A 13974-nucleotide genomic window follows, 5' to 3' on the forward strand; every position below is an offset into this window, starting at 1 on the left:
AGCAACTAAGTAGCATAAAGCCCTGCTGCACAACTCCAGCATCATTTACCAGATGTCTATCAGCAATGACTGTTAAAATATATCAATTCAGTGATGCATATCTAATTAACCATGCATTCAGGCTTCACATTGCATAGCCATCCATGAAAGTCCTTACCTAATACCTTATATGAGAAAGTACATTCATCTTTCACTACAAAACTTGGAAGATTTGTCTTCTTTCCATAATTGCATGGGGAGAGGCGGAGAGATAAAACTGCCTACTTAACACACGAGCAGAATACTCCTACTGTTCGTAACAGTTCTTGTCATGAATGCATGTGCTGCCAAAAGGGACTTGGTAGCTGAGCTTCAGTAATACACAGTAAGTACAGAAGAAAACACAAGTGATACTGCAAACCATCCCTATGGCACCTACATTTCAAGGATTTTGTGGAAGTTTCCATGAGATGTGAGGACTTCATCCAGATAAATCTGACCCTAATGATTTCATGCTGATTATCAGGTTTCCCTTGGTTTTTGTTCTGTGAAGTCACTACTACATATGACAATGGCAACAATAAGCATTAAGCTATTCTGGAATTAGTTAATACTGTTTCAGAACAGTTGGATAAATGCAAAAGATTTCAGTATAATTATAAACTCTATTTTTGTTACTACAGCAATTCTAAATCAATATTCAGATTCTATTCTGCTTTATATTCATGATAATAGGTAGATGGCATCAATCTTCGGAAGAAAAACTTCAGTTTTCTACCTTGAAAAGAAAATTATAACACTCCTGAGGAAAAGAGATAGTTCAACGTCTTTACAATAAAACACCAACAAAGAAACAAACAAGATGCTTTGTATCTAGAAGAATCTCCACATCTATGTTTCTCCGTATAAACAATTTAAAAGAGAAGACTACATTTTGTTGAGAAAGTTAATTTGAGAGCTTTCAATCCAGATGTGAAATATACTTTTCCTCAAAGGTATCGAAAGCTTAATACAAAAAGCTGACAGTAAATTACAATTTCACAATGGCTGAAAAAAAAAAAAAAAAAAAAAAAAGCAGAGAACAAGCTGAGCTTATTTTAGTTTTATGCTGGTTTTAATCAAAATGCTGCCAAAGAATTTGGCAAAAAATCACAATCTATTTCAACCAGTAATTGGTTACAGAAGCTTTTACTCAAAGAATTGTGGCTACATGATAAATAATCTTTTCCAATTTAGCTTTTAACAAACCAAATACTTTATTGATATTTGCATCAAATGAATTCCATGTAGCAGGCTACAAATTCACAGCTTCTTACTAGGAGTTTCTTCTGCAAGGGATAATGTTCTCGCATTAGCACAGATCTCATGCAGAATGAGGTGAAACCATTCAGATCATTTTATGTTCTTCATATGCAGAAATACATCACCATCATAAGCCATTTCAGCATGCTTTTGTTACTTGACTACTTTGCGGAAATAAAAGGGAGCATACACTGAGTTGGTTGTCTTAAACATCATAATCTCAATAATAAACCAACATAAAGAATGACAAGGACAAATAACAAAGCAAATGACATAAAATTACATTTTAATGGCTTACCAGTGTATTTGGATCACATACACACAAAAAATTCAAATACTTTGGAAAGAGTGAAGCAGTTAGCTTAAAGCTACAATTGCCAAAATTAAACAGTTACATCAGCAGTCACAATTCTCAATTTAAACTCACAGTGTGATCTTCCTCAAAATAAAATTGTAAATAAGAAAAAAATATTGTCTTTAATTTTCTTATCTACTCTTGACTTCACAACTATTTAGGGCTTTGCCAGTTACTTTCCTTTTCTGCAAGTGTATGACATAGGAATAGAGGGTGTAGTGCTACACCTTGGATTGCCTCACTCAGATTTGTCCACTTAAGTGAAAAAAAATTCAGCTTTCCTCACTTACCACAAATTATAATCTAGCTGTTTGGGGTTTTACTTCCTCTATCTCCACTTTTCCTAACATTCACACATTTTTTCCTGGTTGACAGAACCCAAGAGTCATGCCCCATAGTCAACGCAACTGATGTTCAAAAAAATTCTAGAGCATTTCTCTATACTTCCCATCTCAGTTCCTCCCTGAAACTTTAGGACACGCAAGTAGAGACACAGGTAAAGTTTCAAAACAAAAATTAGGACAGAAGTGGACAAACTAGCATAATGCAAAAAGTAACCATATATGTAAAAGCACTTTACCTGATCATGCTAAGAATCAGAGATCAACCTTGAAAATATAAAAGTGTATCTAGTGAATGGCTAGAATACCATCAGTTACTAGATAAATGCATTTTTGAAGGCAGTTTGCACTGCCTATTTAATTTACAGTAGATCAGATTAAATCACTTAGTCTAAAATTCACATTTCAGTACCTTCTGTAACTGAAAAAAGAAGTTTAAGTGATTTATCAATTTTACTGCACAATTAAGTAAAACCATTGAATTTCAGTTCGCACTGCATAGCTATTCAGAAAAGTAAAACAATAAAGTAGCGAAAGTTCAATCCTGGGAACTTTAAGATGCACACCCAAATTAGTTTAAAAAATGTTGGTGATTTTTTTTTTTTTTTTTTTTTTTAAATTCATATAGTTCTGTTTAACACTAAATTAACCAGTTCCTGGAAGACAGAAAACTATTACAAACAGCTGAAGGAGGGTGTCTAGATTCACTAATGTGAATTATATCCACACTTAGGTAACATGGAAAGCTTAAAAAAGAAAAAGAACAAAAGACAAGATTGGCAGACACATAGCTGCAAGTTCAGTGCTTTCAAGAACTTTAAAATGGTGCATGTGCTTAACTAATCATACACAGGAACAGTCAGTAATAACACAAATACTAGAAATAAAAAATCCAAAAGCTTGCTGATCCAGTAATTAAAAACAAAAGTCCTTAAAGTCTATGCATCAATAGTTTTATTCAGAGATCTCGTATCATTCATGTCAAAACTAACTAAAGAAAGTAAACAAGTTTATTGCTTTGCTATTAAAAAAAAAAAGTTCGTGACAAAGACCTCAATGCTAATTTCACATAAAAAGTGCCTCTGCAATAACCACGAGTAACTCCTTGGCTAAGAATGGGAACGGAAACTTGATGAAGTATGTTGTCTTTGAGGTAAAGTTAACTGAAAAAGTTAAAACAGTCTTAATTAATTCTCATTTTTCTGTTTGGCATAGTATAAACCACAACATGACAGAAAGCTACCTGCAACATTTATGGTAATTCAAAACATAAGCAGAGCATGAACTTGACCCAAAGTTATTCTCCCTAGTAATACTCTTAGGAGGAGAAATCGTTATACTAAAATGGTAAAAGAGTATTCTTATTTTCCAGTACCATTCTTCATCTTGTAAAAGATTTTTCTTCAATAAATTCCAAGAATTATTCCATACTTGCTACACACTACTTTCATAATCATAACTAATAACTTATGTGATTACCAAAAGCAAAATCTGTCATGAAATATGAGGTACTTAAAAAAAGTATAGAGAGAATAATGTGTTTGGCTTACACAATGCAAGGCATATTTCTGCTGTGTGCATAACAAATCTGCTGCCCTTGTGCCTAAGAAGGGAAGAAAAATTACACTGATCATTAATCAAAAGCATGCTCTCTGTAACAGTACTGTCAATTTTCAGTGGAACTGTTCTGACATAAAAATGAAAAGAAAACCTCTTTACCTAAAAGCTACCTACCATCCAACATGCAACCACAGAAATACTGAGAAACCAGTAATAAAAACTGAGTTTCCTGTAGTTCAGAACATCACAAAACAAATCAAATAAACACCTAGCTCTGCAAATTCTGTTTCTATTCCTAGACTTCATCCTCCTCCACAGAGAAATATTAAGTCTTCACCATTCAGTTTGTACTGTATGATCTTTTCATAATCCCCACAGACAGTTCCCTGTTTAACATTGTGGTCGTTTATTCATGTCTAAATGAACAGAAATTATTGTATTTTAAAGCTTCCTATTGAAGACAACATGAACACATTGATCAGTAAACTTTCCATTTCACAGTCTTACAATCTGAAACATATGCACACATATGTATTACAAAGTTCACAAGTCTCAATTCTATAACTAACTGAAAAAAACATCATCAAGATCATGGTCAATACAGCAATAAATGCTACAGGGGTTGGCCAGTTATCTTTGAAGTCTTTTGACTTCATGTTAGCAAGCTGCTCTGATCTTCACTGATTGCCAGTAGCTGAAACAAAATTACATCCACAATTCATCCAAGGCATGAGAGGTACTCATCCCAATAATTAACGCATATATTACTATTGAAGGAAGAATCACAGAGTTCTAACTTTGAAGGTCCTGGTTGTGTTCTCATGGGAGAAGGCAAGGCAAATTTATCAGAATCTAACAATACAAAGTCTTTTCAGAGCATCAGACCAAGTGTCACTCCTAAAAACAGAGCTCAGAACTGAAAGCTACCTTTTCTTTCCTTAAGGATTCTGCTTCAGGGCAGTTTCTTTGCTTTTCAGCTACAGATTTCAGAGATATAACTGGTTACGTGAAAAGCTAACGTACTCTCAGATAAGAAAATACAGTATAGGCTTCTAGTTACATCTTTACCAGCCCATCCTATCTATTGGTAAATATTTTTCATGTTTACTTTTACAGTGTAGGTTCATCGTATCTTAAAGCTTTTTCACCTGAAGGCATTTTCCTTTAATTCTCTGGGGGAAAGGAATGGTGTAACCATTGTCTGATACATAAATACAAAAATACAGGAGATTTTACATCACTGCTGTAGATAAATTTTCTCTATTTCAAGTGCTTATTAGTAAGCATTTTCATACTGAAGACAATTCTACTAAAGTGCTGTTACCAAAAGCCTGCAGATTTCCTGTGATAACACTGCACCTAAAGCAAACAATAATCAGCATCTCACAATCACAGCTATAGTGATGGAAGGGACTACACATACCAGTATTGTATCTCAGTCTAACGCTATTTGATATCAGTAAAGAAATCTGACTGTGATTGAAAACATTTAGATTGTAAGCACAAGGAAATGATGATTTCTTGGTTTCCTAAATACAGATTTCGTATTAAAGAAATGTGTCATTTAGATACTAATATTAAAGGTATTAGCCAAAACAAGACACCAGTAAGATGAAAGGTCAAACTTATCTCCAATGTCAGCCAAGATATTGAACACGTCCTCAGAAAAAGAAAAATCACAAAAGAAAAAAGAGACAGGTCTCGTAACATCACAGAATTATTCAAACGTTATTATATAAGAGGCAACCATACAGAGGACTTCTTTCAGAGCTGGTAGAACAAGTACCTTACAGATTTAACAACTGACTTCCTCCAAAATAAACAAATGACTGCTGGTAAAAATCCATCTCAGAAGCAAAATTCATTATGACCAACGCTTCTGTGTTTGGATGTAGGCCAGAGCACTGCTGGAGAAGGCAGGGCGGGATCAGATAAAACTTCATTAAACTGAACTTGCAGGCACACCAAAAGACATCACCATTCAGACGTAAAATTAAAGAAATGACAGACATACTGCAAGCATACTTTCAGGATAAGAAGTTTTGTAAATGACAACACAAGAAATTAATCAAGGAAAGGGGCTGGCAGGACCAACTCTGGCAAAGTCTGTCCTAGAATTTTAGTAATATTGGCAACTCAAAAATGTTTTTGCTTCTCTCTCGTTTGTTTTCTTTCTCCACAGACAACAAAAAATCCAAACATGACAGAGAAAAACGCAGAATTCATGGGTTGAAATAAAACTATGTACTCAGACAAAGAAAAGGAAAAGGATAATAATTGTGACTATGTATATATGTATACACACACACATACATAAACGTATATAACAAATGATGCACAAGCAATTCTAACCATCCCCCAAACAATGCCCAACTAGCCTTCTGAGCAGTGAAAAAGAGCAAGATGCAGTCCCACCTCCTTCAAAACTCCTGCTTTATGTCATATGGTATGGAATATCCCTTTAAGTCAGCTGCCCTAATTCTGTTCCCTCACCACTTCTTGAGCCCTTCACTGAAATAGCCTTGGCTTTGTACAGCACTGCTTAGCTACAAACACCTATGTGTAACCAACAGTTTTTTTCTCCTAGAACCAAAAAAATAGCAGCATCTCAGATAACTCTGAAGAAAAAAATTCCATCCCAGCTGAAACTGAGACTGACACCCAGTGTCAGTGGTCATCAGGTAACAAAAAGTTGTTGGCTGTGAAAATCTACTGCAGTTGCTTGCCTGATTAAAAGAGGCAGGACAGATTCTCCAATGCCACCAGCTCCAGTGCAGATACACTGTACAGTGGAATGTGGGATCACACTGTGACAAACTGTGGAGACCCTAGGGCAGGGATAGCACCACCCACAGCTTTGAGGAGTGCCTAACCCGGCTAAGAAGGTGTGGGAGGGGCCAGGAGCAGCAGCATAACACACCCACAGGTATAAAGGCAGTCCTAGCAACCAGGAGCACAGTGACACCGCGCCACAGGCACAGCACAACAGTAGAGTCTGGTGCAGCCTTTTGCTCAACGCTTTGCCCAGGCAAGCCACCAGACAGCCCGCTATCTCAATTTTGAGAGCAGCAGGGTACAACACACTATTGAAGCAAACATGGTGACCACCTGCCACCACAGTCAGCGTGAGGAGAAAACCCAGACAGAGGGGCCACTACACTAGGTGAACACATGCACCCAGATAGATCTTCTGCAGAGTAACAGAGCTGCCCACATCCTTGATGGTGAAGAACTCCAAAATACCAAAGTCCTGCAAAGGCCTGATGGGGATGTCATGAGTGCAAGTGCTCCCCATTTGATTGGGCTTTTTCAGCAGGCATGGGATGTGAAAACAAGAAAGAATTCTTTAGATAGATCACTCATATGAGGCAAGGCAAAGGAGAGTGTACCCTCTGATAAATGAGAGGGGAGAACTGGCTTCAGCCAACATGTAGAAGTTCTTTTCTTCAGCAAGTTCTTTGCCACAATCTGCATTGTGATCATGCTTCTCACACCTCTCACATCACTCAACCTCTAGGCAGGAGCCACGGGGGCAAAATTCCTCAATGTAAGACTAGAGGAAGTCTAAGTCCACCTCATGAGGCTAGATGTGTACAAACTAACGACATGCATCCCAGGTTCCTGGAGTAGCTGGCTGATGTGGTTGCCAAGCCACTCTCCATCACATTCGAAAAGCCACAACTGTCAAATGAAGTCCTTGGTACTGGAAAAAGAGGATCATCGCTCCCATTTTTAAGAAAAGGAGAAAGGAAGACCTGGGATAATATAAGCCAATGATTCTTATTATGAGCATATCCCCCTGGACACTATATTAACTCACATGTGAGACAAGGAGCTCATCCAAGACAGCCAAACTTAGCTTCACTAAAGGGGAGCTCATGCCTGATCGATCTGGTGGCCTTCTATGATAGAGCAACAGCCCTGGTAGACAAAGGAAAAGCAATGGATGTCACCTACCTCGGCTTTCACAAGACCTTTGACACGGCTCTGCAACTTCTCTTTAAGTTAGGGAGATACAGATTCAAAGGCTGGACTATGTAGCTGTGATCAACAGCTGCAAGTCCAAGTGGAGGCCAGTGATAACCATCCCTCAAGGGTTGGTACTGGGACAGCTAACTCCTTAACATCTTTAGCATTAATGACACAGACAGTGGTCTGCCAAGTAGTGCAGCTGATAAAACAGAAAGAAGGGAAGTCATCCAAAGGTACCTGGACAAGCCTGAGCAGTGGCCCACGAGGACCTCATAAGGTTCAGCAAAGTCAAGTGCAAGCAGTTGTGCTTGTGTTATGGTAATCCCAGATGTGTGTACAGACTGGGAGAAGAACTCACTGATAACAGACCTACGGAGGAGGACTTGCAGATCCTGGTAGCCAAAAGGCTGGACACGAATCACCAGCAAACACATGAAGCCCAAAAGGCCAACAGGATCCTAGGGTGCACCTGTTCTGCACACTAATGATGCTCCATCTGGAGTATTCCAAGCCTTTCCACAGCAGGGGAGCTGGAACTAGATGATCTTTAAGGCTTTTTCTAACCCAAGCATTTCCATAACTATTATCAGTAGATATAAAGATTAAGGAAAAGAATGAAGGTCAGAAAGTTGAAGGTTAGGTCCAAAGAGACCTTCCAGAGTAACAAAATAAATTGTTCAGTTCTGAATGAACTGAATGCTTCTGAATGAAGCATCGGTTAAACAGGCCAGGTAGTAGAATGAAATCATACCAACCTGATCTTACATAGAACACTGTTACAGATGGAGTGTCTAGACAACAGGTTAAAACAATAAAAATAAAGACGAGATTACTAAAACCTGCAGAAAAAGAACCAAGGGTTATGTTCTAAAAAAAAATTACACAAGGAAAAACCCTGACCTTGTCAAAAACTGCTCTGTTATGGAACTCGTATGGAGAGTACACAGAGCAGTGTACTTCAAAATAGGAAAAGGAAAGAATCTACCATTTCAGCATTTGTATCTAGTTAGGCAGTTATAAAACAGCATACTTAGCATTAGAACAGGAAAGCATCTATCTCCTGCTTAAGTCTGGAAAAGTCCATCAGAACAAGTGATCTGGAAGATAATTTTCAGTGACAAAAAAGATTCTTCTCCTGACCTATGGAAAAGGGTCAAGCAAAACACTGACTCAAAATGCAGGCTCTTAGCCTTCACTGTCATATACTGCACTTGAAGAGAAATTAGTATAACTGAGCCTTTATCAAACCTCATGATGTAAATGGACACCTAAGAAGTTTTAAGCAAAGCCCTTTTAAGCTTTTACCTGTAATCCCCAACCATCAAGCTCCTTGTGCAGAGGTTATTTTTCTATCTAGCTAAAATCATCTGAGGATAGAGGTGACACTCAGCAACTAACCTCTAATGGGATCCCAATGTACTGCCTCCAGTTAGAATATGATGTTATTAGCATCATTAGAAAGAAGGGAGAAAGGTAAATTCCACAGCCCATGTTATAAAGGATTGAGAGACTTAGAAAGCACTGCACATTCTTATAGCACACCTTCACATTCATTAGACAACTGCACAGTGTAGCTTCTGTTGGAAAAGTTTTCAGGAGCGCAACTATAGAGGAAACACATTGACACAGCTTTAAAGACAATTCAACCAAAACATGGATCAGAGTCTGCATTGTGACTTCCTCTGAGTAACTTTACAGTACACTATTTTAGCTGTTATAACTGGATAACAGTCTCTCCAGACTATAGCTTTCATTTTGTTTTATTCCTGAGCATCTAGTGTATTCAAAGTCACTTACATTCAAATTACCTGTCTTACTTCAGTCAGATTTTACTTTAAATTCAGACTTCATATTATCCCAGCATAGTTTTCCTAGGCTAAGGAACAGAGACAGTTGAATAGGGGAAGTTTTAATGGCAAGTTTGAGGTTTTTGACTGTGCAACATCTTCCAGAAAGTACATTCCTTCAGCAGTGGCTGAGGACTTAATATCCAAGTTACACTAAGAAATCAACATAAAAACGATATTTGATGCACCAATGAATAAACTGTGTTTATCAGCAACATAAACACAGAAAATCACCATTACCTTCTAATAACAGCACTCAAGTTCTAACCCCAGTTAATGTACGCAAATAATGTCTCTTGTAACAAGCTGTCCCTTGAAGTCAACAGCATTAATATTATATTTCTGTTTGACTGTTTTGCTAAACAGTCAAGTAATAATGCAGCGTGCCTCAAAAACACTCAGATTATAACAGAAATGATAGTATGCATCTTACTTAATTCAAGAGCCCCTACATGCCAAAACAGAAAGTACTACCTGGGTCATTATGCGAGTGAGGCACAACAAAAACTTGAAGTGGTTCATTGTCCCATTCATTTTCATTGTAGGTAATATCAAATCCTTGTTTCCAAACTCCACCATCTGGATTATCGAAAGGAAGAATGTCATAGACATCCAACATCTAAAAAGGGATAAATATAAAACAGAAATTCATTTAAAAAAATTCTATTAAACCGAAGCTGTTTTCTTTAAAAGCCAGCAGTAATACTGGGTCAGCCTGTTTATTACAAAGGGAGAGATTAATTATAAGATGAAGCTCCTTACACACATTCAAAATTTGCTTCGTATTTTTGAATTATGTAAGCAGTTTTAGATAAATTTTTCTCCCAAAAAATCAAACAATAACTACCTTTTAAATTCATCTTTAAAATCTAAATAGAATTAGATGCATTTTTGCAATAAGTATGCAAGCAAACAAACAAACAAAAAAAACCCTGCAAAACTAGCTAGCTTAAAGTCTTCCTCAACTTGAAAGCAATTCACAATGTATCTGTAACAACAGGTTTCATTCCATGAAGTTCTTTCCAGACCTGTACACTTAGGTGATAACACAAGACAAAAAAAATACTTTCAGAAGGTAAGGATTGTAACAATTTCAGTTTAATTTCACAGCAGGTATAGCGGAGCAAACTATGGGTATGTTAATTTGAATTGCATAATATTATGCTCAAAACATGAACAATATAGAACTTCAAGTTGCCATCTTATACCAGCCCAAAAAGAACAAGACACCTATTTTAAATTATGCTACAACAGTGTTGACAGAAATTATAAGTGCATAAAAAGTTGTGGTTTTTTTCTGTTGTGGTTTTCCTCAGCATACAGATTTCATGATATTTACAATTGTGCGAGAAGATGAGAAATGAACCAGCACGGAAGATAAAAATTACATTTTCCTATTTAAGGAAGAACTTCAATCTCAGAACAAAACTGCAAAACTGTGTAAAGGAAGATATAGACCTGTTGGAGTGCATTCAGAGACAGGCCACAAAAATGATCCACAGAATGGAACATCTCTCCTACGAGGACAGACTGAGAGAGCTGGGGGTGGTCAGCCTGGAGAAGAAAAGGCTCCAAGGTGACCTGATAGTGACCTTTCAGTATCTAGAGGGGAGCTACAAGAAAGAAGGGGACAGAGTCTTTAGCAGGGTCTGTGGTGTCAGAACAGGAAATGGTTTAAAGCTCAAAGAAGGCAGATATAGAAGGAAAAATTCTTTTGCAGTGAAGATGGTGTGGCACTGGAACAGGTTGCCCATCGGTGTGGTTGGTGCCCCATCCCTGGAGACTTTCAAGGTGAGGCTGGATACAGCCCTGGGCAACCTGATCTAGCTGTGGTGTCCCTGATCACTGAAAGGGAATTGGACTACATGGCCTTCAGAGGTACCTTCCAATTCTTAAGGACCGTATGATTCTAAGATCATTAAGACTGCAATTATTCTAGCATATCTTTAATGTGGCCTTGGTACTTGAAGGTGTTGTGCACAAACGTTCATACAAAAAATTTCCTGCCTTGAAAACAGGATATGTTCATATCTGGCCCTGATGCAGGGTTTACAAATACAGAAGACAAACAGAAGTTTCCTTCAAGCAGAGCAGATCTCTTTAAAGAAGGTGGAAGCAAAGGACTGAGAGGAAAAGCATTTCAGCTGGCAGGAGGATGGATGAAGAGTAAGTGGAAGACATGAGGAAGTTAGTAAAGCAAAAACTATTTGGGGATAAAAGAAATGGAAATGTGGGATTCAATGGGAACTAGAAATACATGCAGTAGCATCAGACCTTTGTAATGCCAGAGAAAGATAATACAGGTAAAAATGTTATCCTAACAAGAGTAAGGTAAAGCTACTCAGGTAAAGTTCCAACACAGTAATGCATTTTGATTTAGTATCCACCTAGAAACACAAGATCCTGCATGACGTCATCTCAGGCCTTTCACTGGAAGCTGTTTTTTCCTACATATACAGTGTTTGTGATTGCCAATGTAAACACACTGCTCAATCACACATCATAATGCTGCACTTACAGCAGCTAAAAGTAAGAGTTATTCCAAGATGAATCACAATGAAAGAATTTCCAGTTTCTAAAAGCTTTAGACATTGGGGATTTGAACCACAAGTATGTATAAACCGCCACAAAAATCCTCATTACACCAGATATTTTTACCTGATTACACCATAAGACAACAATAAAGAAGTAACTATAAGAAAGTCAAAACCTTGACAGTTAACACTGCAGCTCTGTTATTAAGCAGTTTCTTCTATATGCCAGTGTTGAAAATAGTGATTAGCTACCCCAAGCCAACCTTCAGCCAGTTCCTTTAAATTACAAAATTGCTGCTTCAGCTTCCATCAAACTACGTTTTTTGTTTTTGCCTTCGGTTTTCAGAACATAGGCTTTTTAGAAATCTGTATTCAGCATTGTCAAAACATAGATTAGATTCATCTATTTCTTATCTGTTTATTTGCACAGTTGGAGCACATAACTGATCCAACACCCAAACTTCTTTCCCCTTTCATTTTATTCAGTATCTGGCAAACACATGCATTTTAGAAGTTATATTCTAATATACTCAAGTCAGTCAAGAACTAAAAAGAGGAAAAAAAGCAATTTTTAACTAATTTTTGGTTTACTTACAAATCAAGCCAGAGGCTTAGTTGGGCCCAAAACAAATGTCAGTTGTGTGAAATTTACTCACCAAGAAATAGACGAAATTGAAAACAGCAGTCAAGAAAGAGTTTTATTCTTTTAGTAGACTTCTACACCTGATCCAACAACTCACGTTAAAAAACTGCTTTTTGTGACTGAGCTAAGAAGAAAAATTAACAGCAAAAAACACAGCATTTGGAATTGTCAGTTTTCATGTGCTTTCAGAAAAAAAAAAAAAAAAGTCACTGAATTTTACCTCTGCCTGAGAGAACAATCTAAGAGAAAGGCATACATTCAGGAAAAATACAATTTAAATACATATAGTACAAACTGTTTTCAGGACTAAGATTGTGCATGCACATAAACACAATTTGGAATATAAGCCATCATAAACCTAGAACTAGCAGGACGTCAGCTGGGCCTTGACTAAATATCTGAGTTGCATGAGATGACCTCCCATCACAGCTGTGCCAGAATTATTTCCACCTTTGAACAACACTGTTTAACAGAAAATACAGGTGCAACAGTAGCACACACATTTTGTTTTGCCAGTTCAAGGAGAACAAGGAAGGGTTATATGGATATTAGGCTAAAAACATTTCCTTGCTTTTCTAGGATTTGATTTTCAAGAACTATGATTCTTCTATGAAATGCATCCTTCATAGAAAATGAAGTGCATACTCTGCAAATTTGCTGGTTACTGATAATACACCTTAAGACTGAAAAATTCTTTTGAAGTATCAAGCATAAAAATATATTTATTTAAAAAGCAATAACTCATGGAGGCACACACATTCCTATGGAGTCTTTCTCATGTGCAATGCCTGAATTTCACAAAGGTTTCTGCGTTCTGCAGGATTCATACAGTCCACAATACACTCAATATATAATAATAACATATATTAACATATATACAGATTAGATAAAAAGGGATTTGACACTATGCTCACATGGTTCAAGATCTGGGAACTGCAACTCAGGAACAGATGTTGGAGTTTCTCTGAAATAACTGTCTCAAGGACCTGGGGTGCTATCTAGAGAGCTCTGCTTCCTGCAAGGGGTCCAGATGCAGGCTGTTACAGAGCTCTAAGTTTGCTCAGCCCCCTAACTACTACACCCTGTTGCAGGATAAAGTGATCATTGCCTGTAGAATGGCTCCCATGGTAGGAAGAGCTTTCTGCTAGGAATGCTGGGTAAGAGAGAGAGTTGTCAGCAGATCTGTGAGGAAGGAAATAACTGACAAGGTTATCAAGCAAAGGGCCTACAGTGAGACAAAGCAAGATGGCTCCAAAATGAAGGAATACAAGCTCCTGAGGAAAGACAGACCAGAAAGACAAAGAAGGGGAATTACTCATTACATGAGAAAGCTCAAGTGCATGGAGTTCTGTCTACATACTGACAAAGGAGCCAACTGAGAGATTTCTATAAGGACAGAAAAGATAGTTTGGATGGCACTGCAGTGGGTGACTGGCATAGG

General features: G+C 37.4%; 1 protein-coding gene across 1 annotated transcript in view; it reads right to left on the reverse strand.

Moving 5' to 3' along the window:
- The window catches only part of MAN2A1 (mannosidase alpha class 2A member 1), a 114814-nt gene that overhangs the window by 84763 nt on the left and 16077 nt on the right, over positions 1-13974 (reverse strand). The window contains exon 3 of the mRNA XM_052700980.1: positions 9831-9975. Within this exon, the coding sequence (XP_052556940.1) occupies positions 9831-9975 (145 nt within the window). The remainder of the gene's footprint in view (positions 1-9830; positions 9976-13974) is intronic.

The sequence above is a fragment of the Tympanuchus pallidicinctus genome, unplaced genomic scaffold, assembly GCF_026119805.1.
Source record: "Tympanuchus pallidicinctus isolate F22 unplaced genomic scaffold, pur_lepc_1.0 scaffold4, whole genome shotgun sequence".
Taxonomy (NCBI): Eukaryota; Metazoa; Chordata; class Aves; order Galliformes; family Phasianidae; genus Tympanuchus; species Tympanuchus pallidicinctus.